The sequence below is a fragment of the Pteropus medius genome, unplaced genomic scaffold (genome assembly GCF_902729225.1).
Source record: "Pteropus medius unplaced genomic scaffold, Ma_sr-lr_union100, whole genome shotgun sequence".
Taxonomy (NCBI): Eukaryota; Metazoa; Chordata; class Mammalia; order Chiroptera; family Pteropodidae; genus Pteropus; species Pteropus medius.
This window is the reverse complement of record NW_024342644.1, coordinates 7,870,682-7,889,270: the sequence shown is the minus strand read 5'-3', so window position 1 is coordinate 7,889,270 and position 18,589 is coordinate 7,870,682. Positions and strand designations below refer to the sequence as shown.

The following is an 18,589-nucleotide window of genomic DNA, read 5'->3' as shown; positions in this document are numbered from 1 at the left end:
TTGGGAATGCTGTCATTTGTTTACCTTGAAAAATAGTTCATATATATGTTTTAAATTTATAATTTCAGCATTCAAGAAAAAGATGAGAAGTTGAAGACTGTGGAAGAATTGCTTGAAACTGGGCTTATTCAGGTGGCCACTAAAGAAGAAGAACTGAATGTAAAGCATTTTGTAGATTTGTTTTCCTTGTGGTTGGTTATTCAGTGAACACGAAGGGGTTTCACTGTAATTTGTGTAAGATTTTCCTCCTACCTTTAAACTTCATGTTAGTTACCCACATTTTATAACTTTATACTATTTTTTTCATTAAATATAAGATTTTGTTAGAAATACGAAAATACATAGTTGATTGTAGCTTTCACTGCCTTAATGAAGTACATACTATTGTTATGGTTTGTAATACATGCTTCCCCATCTCCACTCATGCCCAAATTATAACCAAATGATAACTAGGAGACTTCATAAGTTCTTGAAATAGTATTGGAGGACAGAGAAAAGAGAGACTGCAATTCTGTTTTAGGATTATCATTAACTGACTTGATTAGGTTAGATAAGGTTGCTCAGAGAAGTTAGATAAGGTTGCTCAGAGAACTAACTTAAAAGATGTAGTTGAGTTTAGGGTAACAAGTGGTATGCTATATGGTCATGAGGTTGTGGAAACATAACCAGAAATACTTGTGCTAATAATTGAATTAAAAATCTATTTGGCTAGCTCTAGAAGTTACAGAAGTGTAGACATGTGAAGGAAGTAAGATTTCTGGGCCTTCCAGAAAGAAAAAGCAGCAGCTAAAGAAAAATTACAAGCTAATGTATTTTGAAGCTAGCTGTTTTCTTTTCAGTAATAAATAAAAAGTAAGTAAAAGTATATTGTGTTTTTGTGTCTTTGAAAAAGGCAATAAGAACAGAAAATTCATCTCTGATGAAAGAAGTTCAAGACTTAAAGGCTAAGCAGAATGATCAGGTAATGTATTTAGTAGATCCTGCAACCATTTTCACAAACAAACCTGTTACATTCAAGCATAGCTAGTCTCTTTGTCTGTTCTTCCCTTCTCAACATGGAATTTGTTAATTATAGTTTTAATCTGTAAGTGTTTAGTGACTTGATTATCATTAATAGAGGCTGCAATTTATCGGATGCTGACTGCATCCTAAGCACTAGGTAGAGTACTCTACCACTGTTTCCTGTGACAGTGATAAAAGGTTTTGAGCATACAAATATAAAGTAAGACTAAATAATGGAAGGGGCTACCTGAAATTAGGTAATTTTTTAGTTGTATATTCTTTTTATCTGGTTAGAAATATTAATAAGTTTAACATCTATTGATTTTTCTTTTGTCTTACACGTACTATGAGTAGCTTTTAAAGCTGCTTACTTTCAAAGCACTTTTCATTTTCATAATTAAGACATTTTAAAAAAGCTAGAAAGACTTAATTCCTGGGTTTAATTTTCCCATTTGGATTTTGGTGTAGTGGAAAATTTAAGAATAACATACTTTATTTCTGACCCATTTATATTTTGAGCAAATGACTAAGTAGGATTCCTTCCTGTTTCCAGGTTTCTTTTGCATCTCTAGTTGAAGAACTTAAGAAAGTGTAAGTGATGACATTATTAAAGTGGTCTTTCTCTTTTGGTCCATTTTCTTAGGGCTGATAAATGTTTTATTGTGCAATTGAGATAGCCGATGTTAGATTAACCTTCACTCTGTATTTTTTTATTGCTAGAATGAGCTGTGCTTTTCCAGTGATTGTTCAAAAAATTATTTTGGTAATTAATTCCATTTATTTTCCTAACATCACATTGACTCATTAATATTCTGTTTCTGCAACAGAAACTATTACAGAACAGGTTATATTGGAGAGAGAGGTCAATTCTTTCCTTGCATCCTCTTTCTGAGGTGTCTTTAAAGTATGATGCCATAATTGTGTATAAGTTCTGCTACAGCTTTCCGTGCCCTAGAAGCCAATATTGTTGAGAGGAACTTGATTTTCTCTAGTGTTTTCAGGGTACAAATCTTGTATTTCCTGTGTACTTTTGAAGCATGTCACCAGCTTCTCCTTGTATGCATAGGCTTCAGCTGTCTGGTAGTTACTGATTAATTCTCACTTAGGAAGAGCTTTAAGTATTTTTCCCCTTCTGTCTGCAAGATATGTTGCTATTTTACTTAAAAAGGGGAGAGTTCATTTGGTGAGCTTACTCATGATTTGGTGCTATTTTTATATCTTAGTTGGTGGATCTTGATTTTTCTGTTCAAGTTTAATGCTGTTTCTTTATCTCAGGATCCATGAAAAAGATGGAAAGATCAAGTCTGTGGAAGAGCTTCTGGAAGCTGAACTTCTCAAAGTTGCTAATAAGGAGAAGACTATTCAGGTATTGGGAGACAGAAAACTATGTGTCTGTTTTTTTGTTTATCAACTTCAGTGAATACCATTTAATTTCATGTGTTTGTTTGTACATTGCATTTTATGTCAATTTCTGTGTTTCCATTGTCCAATCTTGTCTGTTTTGTCATTGTCAAGGATTTGAAACAGGAAATAGAGGCTCTAAAAGAAGAAATAGGAAATATCCAGCTTGAAAAGGCTCAACAGGTAAAAATCCCAGAGCCATAGCATGACAGATTTGTTAGTGTATGTGTATTTATGAGCTACTTAGTTTTTTCGTTACCCAGAAAAAACTTTTAGTAGTGTGCTGTAAGTATATTGGGTTATGTGCTTTTTATTTTTTTTGCCTGAATTGAGAAAGTGCTCTTGATATTTTAATCACTATATCTTTTTAACTGTTAAAGACTCTTTCCTAGAAAGTTTTCTGTATTAATGTTTCATTTTAGTTTGCCAACTTAAAAAAACACAAAACACTTTGGTAAATCTTTTTAACTTTTTTTTCTTTTTAACTGCATGGACCATAATATTTTGTTACAGAATATGTATTGCCCAACCTTTGCCTGTAGAACATAGATAACATTGGGGGATTTCAGAGGTAGAAATGATTACTGGAAATAGTTGGGTTTTGGTGAATTTAATCTGATAAGGCTTTATTGAAAAAATTGTGAGATTGCATGGAAGAGATGATTCATTCATTCAAAAGAGATTCATTCAACAATATTTATTGAGTTCCTCCTACTTGTCAAAGCACTATGTTAGTGATTAGAGATAATGTGTTGAATGAAATGGTATGATGAAAAGATCAGACTCCTGTAATATAGATTGAGAGGTCATGAAAGTCTTCTGAGGAATATCTAAGCCAAGATGTGAAGGGACTATGAGAAGATGGTGAGGATAAAAGGTATTATTGAACTGTGTGAGATTAAAGAAGGACAATCTAGAGTACTGTTGAGTAGCTAGCCTTGAAGACTGGAAAGGAGAAGAGCTCCATATGGTAGGGAGATATGTGAACAGTTTAATATTCTTATTTTCATGATTTTAGAAGTAGCACATTATGTAGACTTATTCATAACTATATTCCTTGCCACCACCTTCCCTCCTACCTTACATTTTTAATTTTTTACTCTTACTGTCATTAGAATCAAGAGAAGGCAGAATCAAAATATATCTTATTTTGGCATGAATAATTCAGCTAAGATATTTGTAATTTGAAGTGTACACATTTTAAAGTTTATTATAAAGCTGAATAAAGTAAATTGAAAAGATTATGACTTGCCTTTTTTCTGTTTTTTCTTTGTATTTCAGTTATCTATCACTTCTCAAGTTCAGGAGCTTCAGAACTTGTAAGTACTATTTTTCTCATTTCCCTTTAATATCTCTCTTCCATATATTAAATGCAATTATAATGAAAATCATAGCTGCTTCTTACTTGATTTCAAGTAATATTTTAGGGAATATCAAATTATACCCCAAGAAGACCTCAAGATCTTAGGTTTTTCATTAAGATTTAACCTACAGATTTTTTTGATGGGAATGATTTTTCATGATTTATAATCTGAATATGACCTTAAATTGAGATGTTGTTCTTTGCCCATTTTAATAGTCATTGTAAAACTGGCTATATATTTTATACTGAAACCAGTTGTAATAAGCTGTCTAAACTTGATGGTATTGACTTAATAAACAGGATGATAATGGCGTGAAAGTAGGGCTACCCTAATTTATTCAATGTCTGGATCTTCAGTGATAGATGGAACTGTTTTCTTTAATCATCTAGTGCTTCTTAATTTGATATCTCCAAAATCTTGTATGCCTTTATATTTAAAATATTAATTTTTTAGTTTATTTTAATCAGTTTGGGCCATGAATGCAACCTAAAATATACTTTTCCAGTCTCCATTATTTTTGCTTCATATAGTCGTAACATTTTTCATTGATAGTTCTTATTAACTTATTGTCAGGTTAAAAGGAAAGGAGGAACAGATAAATACCATGAAGACTGCTTTAGAAGAGAAGGAGAAAGATCTAACTAATAGAGGGAAATGGTTACAGGTAAGAAGTTAAAAGCAAAAGTAAACACCATTTTTATATTTGAATATCATTTCAGTTCACATCTATTCTTTTTTAGGATCTTCAAGAAGAAAATGAATCTTTAAAAGATCATGTTCAGGAGATAGCACAACATAACTTGAAAGAGGTATAGTATAAACAGATTAACTATATATTACATTAAAAAAGATATCTTTATTTTACTATACTAGAAAGCAAAGAAATAAATATTTTCTTGAGTTTCTTTACCATAAAAATTGTCATACCATAATTTTGTTGTTGTTGATAAAATAAGTTAACTTTTATCTCTGTCAAGTCTGTTACTGCCTCTTTGTCAACCTAAGCCTAAAAGAATTTTCAATCTTTACATATTTATATGGACTCTTAAGCTCGTTCCTAAGTGTCTATGTTTAATTGGTGTGTTAATCTGTAATTCTTTAAGAAATGGGTATTAAAAATGAAGTTAAAGGAAATTTAGTGTTTTATAAATTGCCTAATCTTATATTTACTACATATAATTATGTTTTTATTTTATTGGTGAGTGGTTATGTGTGTTATAGTACCCGATGTTTTTGATATTAGAATTGAAAATGTAAATCTGTTTCTTAGGCATGTTCTGCATCACGATTTGAAGAACTTGAGACTGTGTAAGTATATTTTTAGCCAGAATTTTAAAGAGGAAGTTCTCATTTTCCAGAATGTACTTGAATATTATGATGAGTTTCTTCTAAGTCATTAACTTTCTTGTTAAGTAGAATTATAGACCAGAGGCACATAAGCGTAAGTCTTTGTTTGGTATAATAAAACAGAGGCTCTTTAAGTGCTTATAGATACCTGAAGACTTTATCCTTGTTTTTGTTTGTTTGTTTGTTTGTTTGTTTTTAACAATCATTGTAAAGAGAGGTTAGGTTTGTTTAAAATTAAAATTATTTTAGTACTTGAAAGAATACCTTTGAATTAACCAGAAGATAATCTTTAGCCATAATCTTGATAATGAATATTGAATCGGTCTATAAAGGTAACTTGCTTATTAGGAAAGTGCTTTCTGTTTTCATATTATTTATGCTGTGCTGAATAGTAAAAATATTGAATCTGATCAGCATAGGACATATCAGTCTTTGTAGATGGTCATCCTAGAAAATTTTTTATCCTGTAAAGTCTGTTCTCTTAAAATTTTCATCCTAGAAAATTTTTTATCCTGTAAAGTCTGTTCTCTTAAACTAAATCAGTTTATAGTTGTGAGAAGGGTATCTGGGACTTCATCTTTTTGTTATCCTATAGAATTACGTTTAAGAGATTTTGCTTTGATGTGCGATGCCGTAGTCTTTATTGATGTTTAAGAAGTGGCCCTTTGAATCTGTGTCTTTGAAAGTAAGATATTGAGGATATTTAGTAGGTCATTGTCTTTAAGGAGAGGAAGGAGACGTCTCTCTTCTTGGCACCGGAACTGCTCATTTGTCCAGCTAATTGTTTATCTTGTGGGCATTGTGTAACTGTCAAGGTGCTTTCGTCACATTTGCTAATAGATATTTGTGGCCTATTTGTTATAGGTGTATAGATTTTTAAAGTATGCGAATTTAGATTTATTTCTACCTCACATTTTATTTTTAATTAACAGAATATTTTTTTTTTTTTTGGTCAGGGGGAGCAGTTTTAGGTGGACAGAAAAAATTGAGAGGAAAAATAGAGTTCCTGTGTGTCCCGTCCCCCACATTTCTTATTATTTACATCCTGCATTAGTGTGGTACAATTTTTTAAAATTAATGAACCATTACTAATATATTGTTATTAACAAAACTCCATAGTTTCCATTAGGGTTCACTCTTTGTCTTGTACATTCTATAGGTTTTGATGAATGTATAATGAATGACATGTATCCATCATACAGTACCATAAAAAAAAGTTACACTGTCCTTAAAATCTCCTGTGTTCCACCTGTTTCTCCCTCCCTCCCTCCTTCCTTCTCTCCTTTCCCACCCTCCAATCCCTGACAACTACTGATCTTGTTATTGTCTCTATAGTTTTGCTTATTCCAGAATTCATATAGTTTGAATCACAGTATGTAGCCCTTTCAGATTGGCTTCTTTCACTTAGCAATATGTATTTAAATTTTGCTGTTTTAAAAAAATATTTAATCCCACTCTTCATGTGTGCTATTCTGTCATTTTTCAAGTAGATCTATAAACATCTTGAAATTATTTCTAGATTAAGATAGGATAAAAATAACATTCAGCCTAGCAAATATTTGAGAGCCTATTATGTGCCCTCTGTCACTGAGATTACCGAAATGGCTAAAATGGGCTCCTGCCCTGATGAAGAGATAGTTAAACAGATCATTTTAAGAGTTTTTAAGTGTTATGCTAGATAGGCCTCTGTTTAGGATAACGAGGGCAATTGGGATTCACTTAGGCTATACATAGCAAGACATATCTATGTTGGGTTAGGGAGAACCAAATTAAATTATATGTAGCGTCACTTTACTACAAAGGGTTAAGAGTAAAGTTCTAGGGTATGCTAATTATGACTCGTATTTTAGAGTTTCCTTGTAGGTAAAGCCATACTTGGCCTAAGAAATGTTAAGTAGGAAAATAACTAGCAGTTTTAGGATGTACTTGACTTTGAGTTGGATAATTCTGGAAATAATTGTCTTTTAAAATAAATTTATAAGTTGGTATAATGTGAGGAAAAGAAGGTGATTGACATTGTTCCTGCTATTTTTTTTTTCTTTAAGATGGTATTGGAGTCTGGTTGTCCTTTTTTGTGTATAAATATAAGGTCTTTGTAAAAATTCTAGGTTGAAAGAAAAGGAAAATGAAATGAAGAGAGTAGAAACTATGCTGAAGGAGAGGGAGAGTGATCTTTCTAGCAAAACAAAGCAGTTACAGGTGAATATGTTTACTTAAAATTAATTATTGTTTGAATTATTGTCTTTGCATGTTTTTAAAACAATTTTAACTACTACAAAAGAAAACAATACAGAATGACTCTTCCTTCTACCCAGATACTGGTTCTCATTCCTCAGAGTTGTTACTATCATTTGTTTGTATAGCTTTTGAGAAAGTGTCCATGCATAAAATGTGTGTTTGTATACTTAATTGCTTTTTAAATATATTTAAACATACGTACTTTTGTATTTTGCTCCCCATTCCCCTCCCCCACAACCCACCCACCCAACCCACCCACCCAGTTAATAATGCTTTTGAGGTCTTTTCACGTAAGCACATTTTTACTTTTAACTTTTAATCGCTTTGTGGTATTCTGTTACATGGTTGTATCATTTATATAACCAGTTCTAGTTTATGGATCCCTAGATTATTTAGAGTTGTGTTTCTTGTTACAGCACTTCTACAGTGAACATCCTAGCATATATATTTTCAGTACTTTTGCTAGTATATCTGTACTGTAAATTTTTAGAAGTGACATTTTGGGTCAAAGGTTTATGCAGAGTTCATTTTTTCCTTTTTGAAAGAGTTAAAACAAAATCAGTAACTCCAAACCTTCATGTAATTACTATCGAAAGTACTCACAGAACATTCATTTGAAGTCATAGCAGATTTTAGATGCCTGCATTGTCTCTGACTCCTCTTGCTCATATTTCATTCTCCAAGGGTTTTCTGTCACATTCTCTCTCCCTCTCAAGTAGTTTCATTTTAAATTTTATTAGATAATGCTAACTCACCATCCAAAAATGTGCTTACTAATTTACATTCTCACCAAGTGAGGGCCATTTCCTTTTATCTTCTCCAACACTGACAAAGATGAAAGCATTTAGTTTTATGCTTGATAGATGGTTAGATTATTTTAATTTGCATTTGATTGAGAGAAGTTAAGCCTTCTTCATTTGTATATGAATCGGCTTTTAATTTTTCCACATCTTTTCCTCTGGGTTTGCTTTTTCTTACTAATTTAAAGTTCCTTTTTAACATAATAAAGAAAATTAGCCTTTTGTCACATGGGAGGTAATTTGTTTTTTAAAATTTTTCTTTTGATGTCATTTGTATTTTTTCCCTCTTTTGGAAGTTTAAAAGTTTTACATATTCAAATATAAGTAATTTTTTGAGTTTTAAGGCTTGGCATGCATGAAAGGTATCTTTCACTTTGGTCATAAAAATATTTTCACGTTTTCTTCTAATACGTTTATAATTTTTTGTTTAGTTTTATTTTTATGTAATTGTTATGAGAATAACTTTTAAACTTTAAGAATAAGTCTAGTCACATTATTAAATAATCCATGATTACTGCAGTAGTTCTGTTCCCCAGGGGACATTTAGCAGTATCTGGAGACATTTTTAGTTGTCACAGCTGGTGGAGGAGGGGTGCTGCTGTATCTAGTGGATAGAGACCATGGATACCACTAAACATAGCACAGTACTTGGGACAGCCTCCCACAACAAAGTAGTAGCTAACCCAAAATATCACTAGAACTTGTCTTAATGGTTTGAAATGTCACCCTGTACTAAATTCTTATAGGTAGTTGGTGTGTTTCTGTATCCTTTTTTTTCCATTGAGACATACCCACTTCCAAGCTAGTAGTAAATAATTATTGTAATTTTATAATATGTTTTAATATACGGCTTATTACACCCTTTTAAAATTATTACTATTTTAGAATTTCCTGGCGTGTATCATATATTTCAAAACTTTATGTGGAAAATAAAAATCTCTGTCCAGGCATTGATATTTAATTTTTGTTTAAATAGGAGGTACAAGATGAAAACAGATTGTTTAAATCCCAAATCGAGCAGCTTAAGCAACAGAACTACCAACAGGTAGGTACTACTAGATGGCTTGCATTTTATTTATGTGATGAAAAATTACATAATCCATGACTATCTGTAAGTATTCTTACTGTTTTTGCCTCTTCATTGAGAACAGAGTATGTGTTGTTTTATTTGTTTTTCAGCTTACCTGAAGAACAAAGCAGTTTGCTATGTCATATCCAAAATAAAATAAAAAATTTATAAAGTATACACAAATAATATTACTATCTGTATTCCAGCTCTGTTATGTATCTGTGTGTGTATGTTTTCAGATCCTCTATACGAGTGGTCTCTAACTTTTTTGGGCACCAGAGACTGGTGCTCCTATGAGAATCTAATGCCTGATGATGTGAGGTGGAGCTGAGGCAGTGATGCTAGCGCTGGGGAGCGGCTGGCTGCAAATACTGATGAAGCTTCACCACTCACCTCCTGCTGTGTGGCCTTGTTCCTAACTGGCCATAGACCTGACTTGTCTGCAGCTTAGGGGTTGGGAAACCCTGTTCTAAAATGCTTTTCTTAGCAAGTCACTTAAAATCCTGTAGAAGTCTGTTTTAACATATGCCCTACCACCCCTTACTCCAAACAAAACATCAGTAATTGGAAAGAAACTGAGAAATATGCAATACTATAGGTCATAGCTTGCCACTCTTTAAAATGCTTTTTCGAGGTATAATTCTGTTTGGTAAAAATAAAATAAAAATGTTACATACAAGTTAACTTTTCCTAATTTTTATTTTGAATTCATTTGCGATATTTTTTGACTTTTGGAAGCTTAACGTAGTCAAATATGAAATATACATTATGAAAATTTTAGGGTATTAATTCAGTGCTTTTTCATGTAGTAGGAAATTGATAAATCCTTGATAAATGAAGAGTTTAAATATGTAATGACAACGAAGACTTTATTTAGCACTCAGTACATTTTATAAATTTGTGTATTTTTCATTTGGTGACAGACATATAGAATATATGGTATTTTTTATCTTTGGTGTTGCCTTAATTTATATCTGAGAAGAGTTAAATTTTTGAAGTCTAGAAATGCTTTGTTTTGAAATAACATTTAGCTCTTTTAATAGGCATCTTCTTTTTCCCCTCATGAAGAACTATTGAAAGTGTAAGTAATAATTTTTATTCACAATTTGGGAAATGCTAACTGCTTTTATATGCTAAACAGTTCTCAAACAATTTAATATAACAAATGGTCATGTAATTTTTACAGTTCTATTTTGATTTCTTGAACGACAGTTCAGTAGTGGTTAGCTGTGCCTTTGGCTGAGCTAACGTACCTTTTTATGGCATTTGAATTTCTTTGAACATTTTGTTGAGAGATTTTGATATTTCAGGCATTCAGAAAACATCTAATCAAATTAAACTCTACTTTGAAGGCTTATTTACCTTAAATTATCTCAGTTTTCTGACACAATCATGTAATTAAATGATCCAAATTTTGGTTTAGTGTCTGAATTAAAAATAGAATCTTATAATAATCTTTATGGTTGCTCTCTTTTAGGGAGACTTTTACTGAAACATTTTTTTTTTTATTGTTGGCCTGTATTTTTCTTTAAGAGGCTACAGTTAAGGTCATTTCAGATAAGCTGTATGTTTCAGTTTGTTAAATGTTAACCACATTAAATATATCAGGTGATGTAAGTAATCTAAATGTTATTCCATCATGGCTTATTTACAGAGTTGGTGGTTTACTAGTTTAGAATTATTTACTGTTTTGAGTCGAGTTTAACTATATAGAGCAAGGAAGGTTAGGCAAATGTAGGTCTCCATTTCTTTTTCTTTTTTCTTTTTTTTAAACAATTCTTTAAAACTGTAAAATCAGCTCTTAGCTCGAGGGCCATACAAAAAGACTGTGGGTCAGGCCCAGAGCCCTAGTTTGCCAGCCCCTATTTGTAGTCTGCCTTAGGGAAGAGCTATTTGTAATTTATCCAAGCTGCTCTCAACTATAACAATTGAATTGTGAATCTTTTCCATTGCTTGCTTTGTTTCTGGGAAATAATTAACTCATTAAACGGAAACAGAAAAACATGAACCTCAAGACTGTTATGAAAATGAGAAGAAAATACCTACCTCCCATTAATAGCATACTTTTGTTGTGGGTTAGCCACTTAAAAGACACAACTGATAAATATATGTGTATATGTATATATATAAATATATATATTTAAGAGAGTATTTCTACATCAATTTTCATTCTTCTGGAATTGGCTACTTCACAGCCCCAAATAAAAATAGAAGTTAACTACAACCACAGCAGTTTATGTATTCATGAAGTATTTATTAGAGGATGATTTCTCTAGCACAAATGTCAGCATGTCTGCTTGTAAAAATTTATTTAAAAAATTGTTTCTGAAAATAGGAATTCACGGATAGGCTTTCTATAGTAACAGTAGCTAAGCTTAAAGAGTTTGCATTTTTCAAAGCATTATCTACTTGTTTTTATTTTGTAGTAACAAATATTATATTCACTGTTTACCTAAAGTATTGCTGTATATATTCATGTTCTGGTTTAGAATTTCAGAAAGAGAGAAGGAAATAACTTGTCTCCAGAATGAGTTAGATTCTTTGAAGGATGCGGTTGAACACCAGAGGAAGAAAAATAATGTAAGCAAATCTTTATCAGAATAAAACTTTTCTTTTTATTACTTCACTGAAATATCATCGTTCAGAATTTTTAAAAATTTGCTTTTACTTTAGATTTTTCTTAACTCTTTGTAAGAAAGTATTTTGTGTATAGTGTTTTAGGGGGGTTATTGGAGTAATTCTATTGGAGAACAGTTTTTTTAATGAGAAGACCAATTTGTACACTTCTGAATATTATTTTAAATATGGAAGCTATAATTATAGTTTCAGATTAAAAAAATTAAAATATAATTGCCTTTCTGCTGAACTTTTATTTTGGAAAATTATTCGTTCAGCTCAATATTTTAAAATTAAAGGTATTTCCTATTGTTTTGATTGGGCTAGCCTTTTTGTAAACTAAAAGTAATGCCAATATCCAAACCAAGTATTTTCAATAATTAAACATCTATCAAAGCCTTCTGGAACTTCCCTTTTTTAACTGAGAGGTGGTTCAAATTTTTGTAATTAAGCATGTTAGAGGTCTCAGAACCTGAATACATTTATACTGGAATGGGAAGGGATAGTGCCCTAAGAAATATAAAATCCTAATACTCTAACTGAATAGATAAATAGTGGATTAAGGTGAATTTCTTAAATTCTCTCTGACCAGAAGGTGACACCTGTGAATAGAATCGAAACATTTTTGTGATGAAGGAATTTTTGCACACAAAAGTATGATTGCTAAGACTAGAGCAAGATTAAAAATATTATTGAAACCTAAGGGGATATTGATTGTAAATTGATAGTATTTTCTAATGAAAGTAAAATTTTTCAAAGTTTGCATTAATTTGTTAACAAGTTGTGATGTTCTCCACCCCTGAGTTTGTCAAAATTAGGTATGTGAATTGCCCTTGTATGTTTGTGTAACGTTACTGACAGCTTGGCCACAAAACCTGAGGTAAATTTTCCAGTAGGCCGCTAACATCTTAACTGTTTTATTATCGGGATTCTGAGATAAGGAAGGCATAGTAAATGCCAGTTTAATATAGCAGCAGCGCTAGAGGCATTGATATGTGTGAAAAGAGCCAAGACACTGGCCAGTAGCTGACGGTGTCAGTCCATTTTAGTTCTGCCACTTCATTTATTGTGTACACTTGACCAGATTTCTCAACCTACCTGAGCTGTGGTTTCTCCATCTATAAAATGGGAATAAGTACCTCCTAGGGTTGTCGTGAGGATTAATGAGAATTTATGTGAAGCACCAAGTATAGTATTAGGTACATAAGTAAGCATTCAATAAATGGTGATTTACTTGCTTTTTATTTCTTTTTTGTTTTTAATCTGTTTAGATTTCTAAATCTGAAGAAAGACTGAAATATAACAGAATGTCCTTTTTTGTATTTGTTTATGAAACACTGTTATAATAGATCTTTTAGAGCTCAGTTTCCATTAACCTCTGTTTCTCTTCCAAGAGAATGTGTTCTATAGCCTTCCAGCCTCCTTGTTTGCCTTGATCAGGTAGCTCGTACAATTCATGTCAGGTTGCTTTATGGCATATTTGACCGTGCCAAGAAAGATACAGAAGCACAGTGAGTCACTATGTCATTTCTAGGTAGACTTGAAATGTATTGATTTAATAAAACATATTTAGAGAAAAAATATTAAACGCTGCAGTGGAAAGTCCCACAGTGATACTGGGCCTTGTTTAAAAATCACCTGTAAAGCTTTTTGCAGTACTTGTGTATTTATTTGTAATCTTGGTTTGTGTGTTTACTTTTGAATGCTTTCTTCTTTGTCACATGTGCGCAGTAATTACTTTAAAGCTGCTGGCATATTTGGTGTGTATACTAAAACATGGGAAGTGGGCATCTTTATTTTCTCATTCAGACTTCTAAACATTGCTTTTTATTTTTTTCTAATATACATATTTTCCCATTGAAATAATTTTGCAGTAACCAGCATTTAAATGCAGTGCAAAATATTGATGAAGTAAAAAGCAAAAATCTTTCAGTAATGGATAAACTGAAATCATTCTTTCTAAAAATGATTAGGACCTTCGGGAGAAAAACTGGGAAGCAATGGAAGCATTGGCATCAACTGAAAAAATGCTGCAGGAGAGAGTGAACAAGACTTCCAAGGTTGTAATGCTAACTCCTAGAAACAATTCACTGAACTGAGAAAATCTGCAGCTTGTCTTAAAATCAGACTAAAGCATTTAATTATACTGCAATTTAAATATAAAATCTCCTCATCATCCTCATTTATCATCTCTGTCATCTCTGCTTTTTTCATCTACTTAAAGCTTTAATTTTGAGCATGCTGGTTTGTTGTGATTGCCTGATATTTTGAGCTTTGGTGATTATTGCTTTAAGCTGAAGAGTCTCTGGAGACCTATGCCTCCCCATGTTAGCTCTTGTCAGACAGTTTGTGCCACTTGGATTCCTTAAGAAAACTTTAATGAAAACCTTGGGCCAAAAAAAATCTGAATTAACGAATGCATTTGACTATCTGGGATGTACCTGCACAGTGAACTCTCCTAGGTTATTTGGGACACACCAGGATGACTCAGACAAGGTGCAAAATGATAAAAATCTTAACCCATTTCCTCTTTAGAAAAAAAAAGTGCAGCCTGCTGCCAGCGTTAATTTACTTTAACATAAACACGATCTTTGAGGCTAAAGCAAATCTGACTGGTTTTCAGCGTGAAAATAAAATATAGAAAATGTTCTTGGAGTTATTTCTAAACAGAAATGTCTCTAATCCTAATGTAACAGAAATGTATACATAAATCAGATTCATCAAATGAATCTTCGGCTAACAACTGTTCCCAAAACAGTGTTAACATCGTGCAGGAATGCTACATTTTCTAAGATTTGACACTTTCAGCTATCGCGAATTACTGTGTTTTGTGAATAGAAATACCATTACTAAAAACAATACTATAAGGACGTGGTTTCATAGTGTAGTGGTTAGCATGTCTGCCTTACACACAGAAGTTCCTGGGTTCACGCCCCAGTGGAGCCACGGTCCATGGTCTGCCGCCAGGCCACCCTGAACAAGCCCGATCTGATCTCGGAAGCTAAACAGGGTCAGGCCTGGTTAGTACTTGGATGGGAGACCACCTAGGAAGACCAGGTGCTGTAGGCATAAGTAATAATAATAATAAAAATAAACCAATACTATAAATAGAATTGTCATTTGTTTACAAAGACTACTAATACACTAGAGTGATGCAAAAATAATTTTAAAAAGTGAGATATTTCGTGGCAACTTCAAGGGTTTGGTTAGGACTGTAATCTGCAAGTTATCTTGAGGTAAATGCTACAGCTGCCAGCACTACTGGCGATTATTCTCGGGGCAAATGAGAAATGGGTTAAGAAGTACAGGGAAGGGATCACTTCTGAGTATGTTCTTGAGACTGGTTCCGTAGAAGTGGAATTAAAATAAACTTTAGGTTTTGAAGTGGCTGGACAATAATGATGCATATTTACTATGGAATGTTAAAATAAGGGATAATTCTCTTGACCAGAGTATGTAAAGAATTCCAGAAACATATTTCCCGGCCTTCAATGTGGTAAAGGATATTCTGAGTTCACGTTCCATGGGTTTGAAGATTTCTAGTAATTATAAATAAGTTGTTTTTAAAGATTGAGAGAAACGAATGTGCCAGTTTAGTCAAGCATTTTGAAAATTCCTACCAAGAATAAATGTGGAACAGGAGCATTGAGTTTTACAGATGGGTTAATAAAGTTTATTATTTATGTGATTCATTTCATCATTCTATAAGTACTTTGTTTGCCAAGGTAACCTGTTTAATTTTAAATGCAAGTCTTAGTGACATTTCAAGTACTTTTTTTTAGTAGAGTTTTTAAATTTTTAAATTAAGTATATGTTTGTAGTTACATTTCCTTTAGGGTAATGGAAATTTACTTATATATTTATTCATCTGGCCCTAATTTTCACTAAAACCTAAACTTGAGATAGCTGGCAGATATTGGGACCAGAGAAATCTAGGCCAGATAGGACATTATTGTTTCATTGTGATTGGTTGCAGTCAGTTCTGTCAGCAGTGGATTTCTGGCATAGTTCCTGGTTTTTTTTAAACTTTGTTTTTCACTGTTAAAAGCTACCTTTTAGCTTTTATTTTGTTAAAGAGACTGGTTATCTAGGAAGTACTAATCTCTTAATATGTATGCCATTCCTGCAAGTTGTATGCCACCTGTGATAGGCATTCTTGCATATTATGATTCTAAAAGAGCTAGAATTTATCCATGTTTCATCATGTGCTTGGTTATAAGTATAAGAATTTATCCATATTTCAGAACTCATCACCAAGTGCATGGTGGCTTCTTGCATATCTAATAATCTATAGAGAATAGAATTTAGTCTTTATTTTAATGGAATCTAGGTAGGCCTCAGCATAGGTGTAAAGTGATAACGATTGCTGCAGGACCACAAGTTGTGTTGTAAGGAGTAAATATTCTTGAAAAGCTACTATAAATGACCATGTGCACATGAAAGATACTTTATATATATTACATTTAGAGAAAGTAAGGAAATTATAATAATGCAATTTTCAATATTGGAGCTTTTCCAGGTGTTAAGTGGATAGAAATTGCTATCCACAACCAAGTTACTATGTCAAATGAAAACTTTTTAGCTAAAACTGTAAGTACAGACTAAAAGTAACTTCTCTTTAGAAGTCCCTTTTGGTTAAAAGTTAGGACATTTCTTTCCTTTAGATTCTTTTTTCCTTGGGAAGTTAAAAAAAAACTTCTGTTCCACAATGTCTCTTTTCCTAACAGATTTTCTTTATAGATTGCTCTACCATTTCTGTGGTAAGGTGATAAAAATGAGCTCTTAATTGTCTGAATTGGCAGTTAAACATTTTCCCTTGATGAGTATACCTTATTTTATGCAGTTAGGTGAGTGTATTCCTGGAAAATAGACTTTACTGAATTATTGAAAATACTTCATTAAAACATCTATTTTTAAAATCCACTAATCCTGAATAAAGTCACAGCTGTTTGTGTGTATAGAATGTGCTTAATCTCTAGCTTTTTATTGAGTAACTTTAGCTTTTCATGTTATTAGGTTTTCTTAAATTGAAGTGTGTGCATCTTAAATCTGTAATAGATTTCAAAGAGCACATTTAAATGGTGGGGGAAAGATAGGGCTGAGATCTTGCTACCTTGCTTGCCTTCTCATCACCTGTTGAACTTCACAAGTGTTTTGAGATGATTTTCTTGGCTTGGTTTAGATGTGCATTTTTATAGGTGTCAGTTTTTTATCCTGTAGAGATAGTTTGAATATCAGATTTTTATTTTGCATGTGATGAAGTCATTACCCTAATTTTGACAAACCATGGTTTTGAGTTAATAATTGATATCCATTAGACTTGGATTTAAAATCACTAAATTTAGACATGTATATGTAATACTTAACTTTAAATTTACAGCCGACAGTCCATACACAAGTGCCAGAATTAATCTTCTTGATGCTTAGCATTGGTGAAGTAATATGCCATCAGTTTTCCTCTTTCTCCTTTTCCCATATGTACCACCCATCAAATTTTGTCTTTTTTTGTTTTTGCTTTTTTTTAGCATAAGTAGTTTTACCTAACCTTAAAGCTGGAAATATGAAAGTTACCATTTTAATCCCTTGGCATTATAGTCTATCAGTGATGCATTTTTTGTAGAGAAATTTGCCAACCAATAAGCCTCAATTATGTTGCTTTTTGTATGTAGTTTGTTTCAGCTATAGAAATTGTTTCTTGTTTTTTTGTGCATGTAGTTTAAAGTTTTAACTGCAGGAAGCGTATTTTGTTTTTTTGAGTGTTTCGTTTCATTTGTTCGTTTTTGAATTGTCTCTGGAGGGGCAAATCACTTGATTTCTAATGGATGGCAAAGAAATGTCCATACTGTCACATATTGTTTTGGCTTGATTAATGTAAAACATTATTTGTTATTTAGGATGCTTTAGAGATTTTGCAGATTTTTTCTTTGGAAGCATTTTGACATTTTAAAATGGGAAGTTTTAACATTTGTCAGTATCAAGATGAATTTTTAAAATACTATGACTTTTTCCTCCCTTAGAGCTTAAAAGACCATAGACCTTTTTTTTTTTTTTTTTTTTTAATTCTGTAATCTTGTAAGTTTGATTTGGTTCATCTTCTGCTTTAGGAAAGACAACAACATGTGGAAACTGTTGAGTTGGAAGCTAAGGAAGTTCTCAAAAAATTATTTCCAAAGGTGTCTGTCCCTTCTAATTTGGTAAGATTTATTTATTATTTTTTAAAACATGACATATATTTATCATTATTCAGGGAAGTTGTGAATAAGCAGCATTTGCACTCTGTACTTGGTTTCAGTAGTGCACCAGTTCTTATTCCTTTCTATTTTTAACCTAGAGTGTAAATCACCATAAGACATGGGTGGTGATATTTGGCTTTTGTTCATCCACTTGTTGAAAGTTGAATATTTCTACAAGTAGTCTGTATTTAAGAAACATAATAAACTTCCTGTGTGCTACATAGGTAGGGTCTAGCTGTTTAGGTTTTAAAGATAAGAATGATAGTAAGCTATTTACCTTGAGATAATAAAGTGATAATAATATTATGAAAAGATAATATAAGATATTAAGTCAGTAGATACCAAAGGGCTTTTATACATGAATTAAATTCTGTTTCCTATTGCTTTTTTGCTAAGCAAGTCAGCATAGGAGTGATCTAAATTATATGACCTGGAGGGAGGTTTACAGCAGACTTTAAAAAACTAAATTAGGTTTTCAGCTGACTAATTTATATTGAATCCCAGTATTTAAAGCTAAGT

At 32.2% G+C, this 18,589-nt stretch overlaps 1 protein-coding gene and 1 pseudogene across 5 annotated transcripts in view; both read left to right on the top strand.

The window, feature by feature from the left end:
- KTN1 (kinectin 1) overlaps positions 1-18,589 on the top strand; it is an 88,899-nt gene that overhangs the window by 55,977 nt on the left and 14,333 nt on the right. For 3 of the 5 annotated variants that reach the window (XM_039866529.1, XM_039866527.1, XM_039866528.1), the window contains exons 20-34: positions 69-159; positions 893-961; positions 1,556-1,593; positions 2,278-2,368; positions 2,518-2,586; positions 3,685-3,722; positions 4,341-4,431; positions 4,508-4,576; positions 5,038-5,075; positions 7,223-7,313; positions 9,129-9,197; positions 10,265-10,302; positions 11,711-11,801; positions 13,811-13,897; positions 17,942-18,031. In XM_039866529.1, coding sequence (XP_039722463.1) covers positions 69-159; positions 893-961; positions 1,556-1,593; positions 2,278-2,368; positions 2,518-2,586; positions 3,685-3,722; positions 4,341-4,431; positions 4,508-4,576; positions 5,038-5,075; positions 7,223-7,313; positions 9,129-9,197; positions 10,265-10,302; positions 11,711-11,801; positions 13,811-13,897; positions 17,942-18,031 — 1,060 coding nt within the window. The remainder of the gene's footprint in view (positions 1-68; positions 160-892; positions 962-1,555; positions 1,594-2,277; positions 2,369-2,517; positions 2,587-3,684; positions 3,723-4,340; positions 4,432-4,507; positions 4,577-5,037; positions 5,076-7,222; positions 7,314-9,128; positions 9,198-10,264; positions 10,303-11,710; positions 11,802-13,810; positions 13,898-17,941; positions 18,032-18,589) is intronic. The other 2 variants (XM_039866530.1, XM_039866532.1) reach the window with 1 other exon arrangement.
- LOC120605664 (uncharacterized) lies at positions 14,793-14,906 on the top strand (annotated as a pseudogene).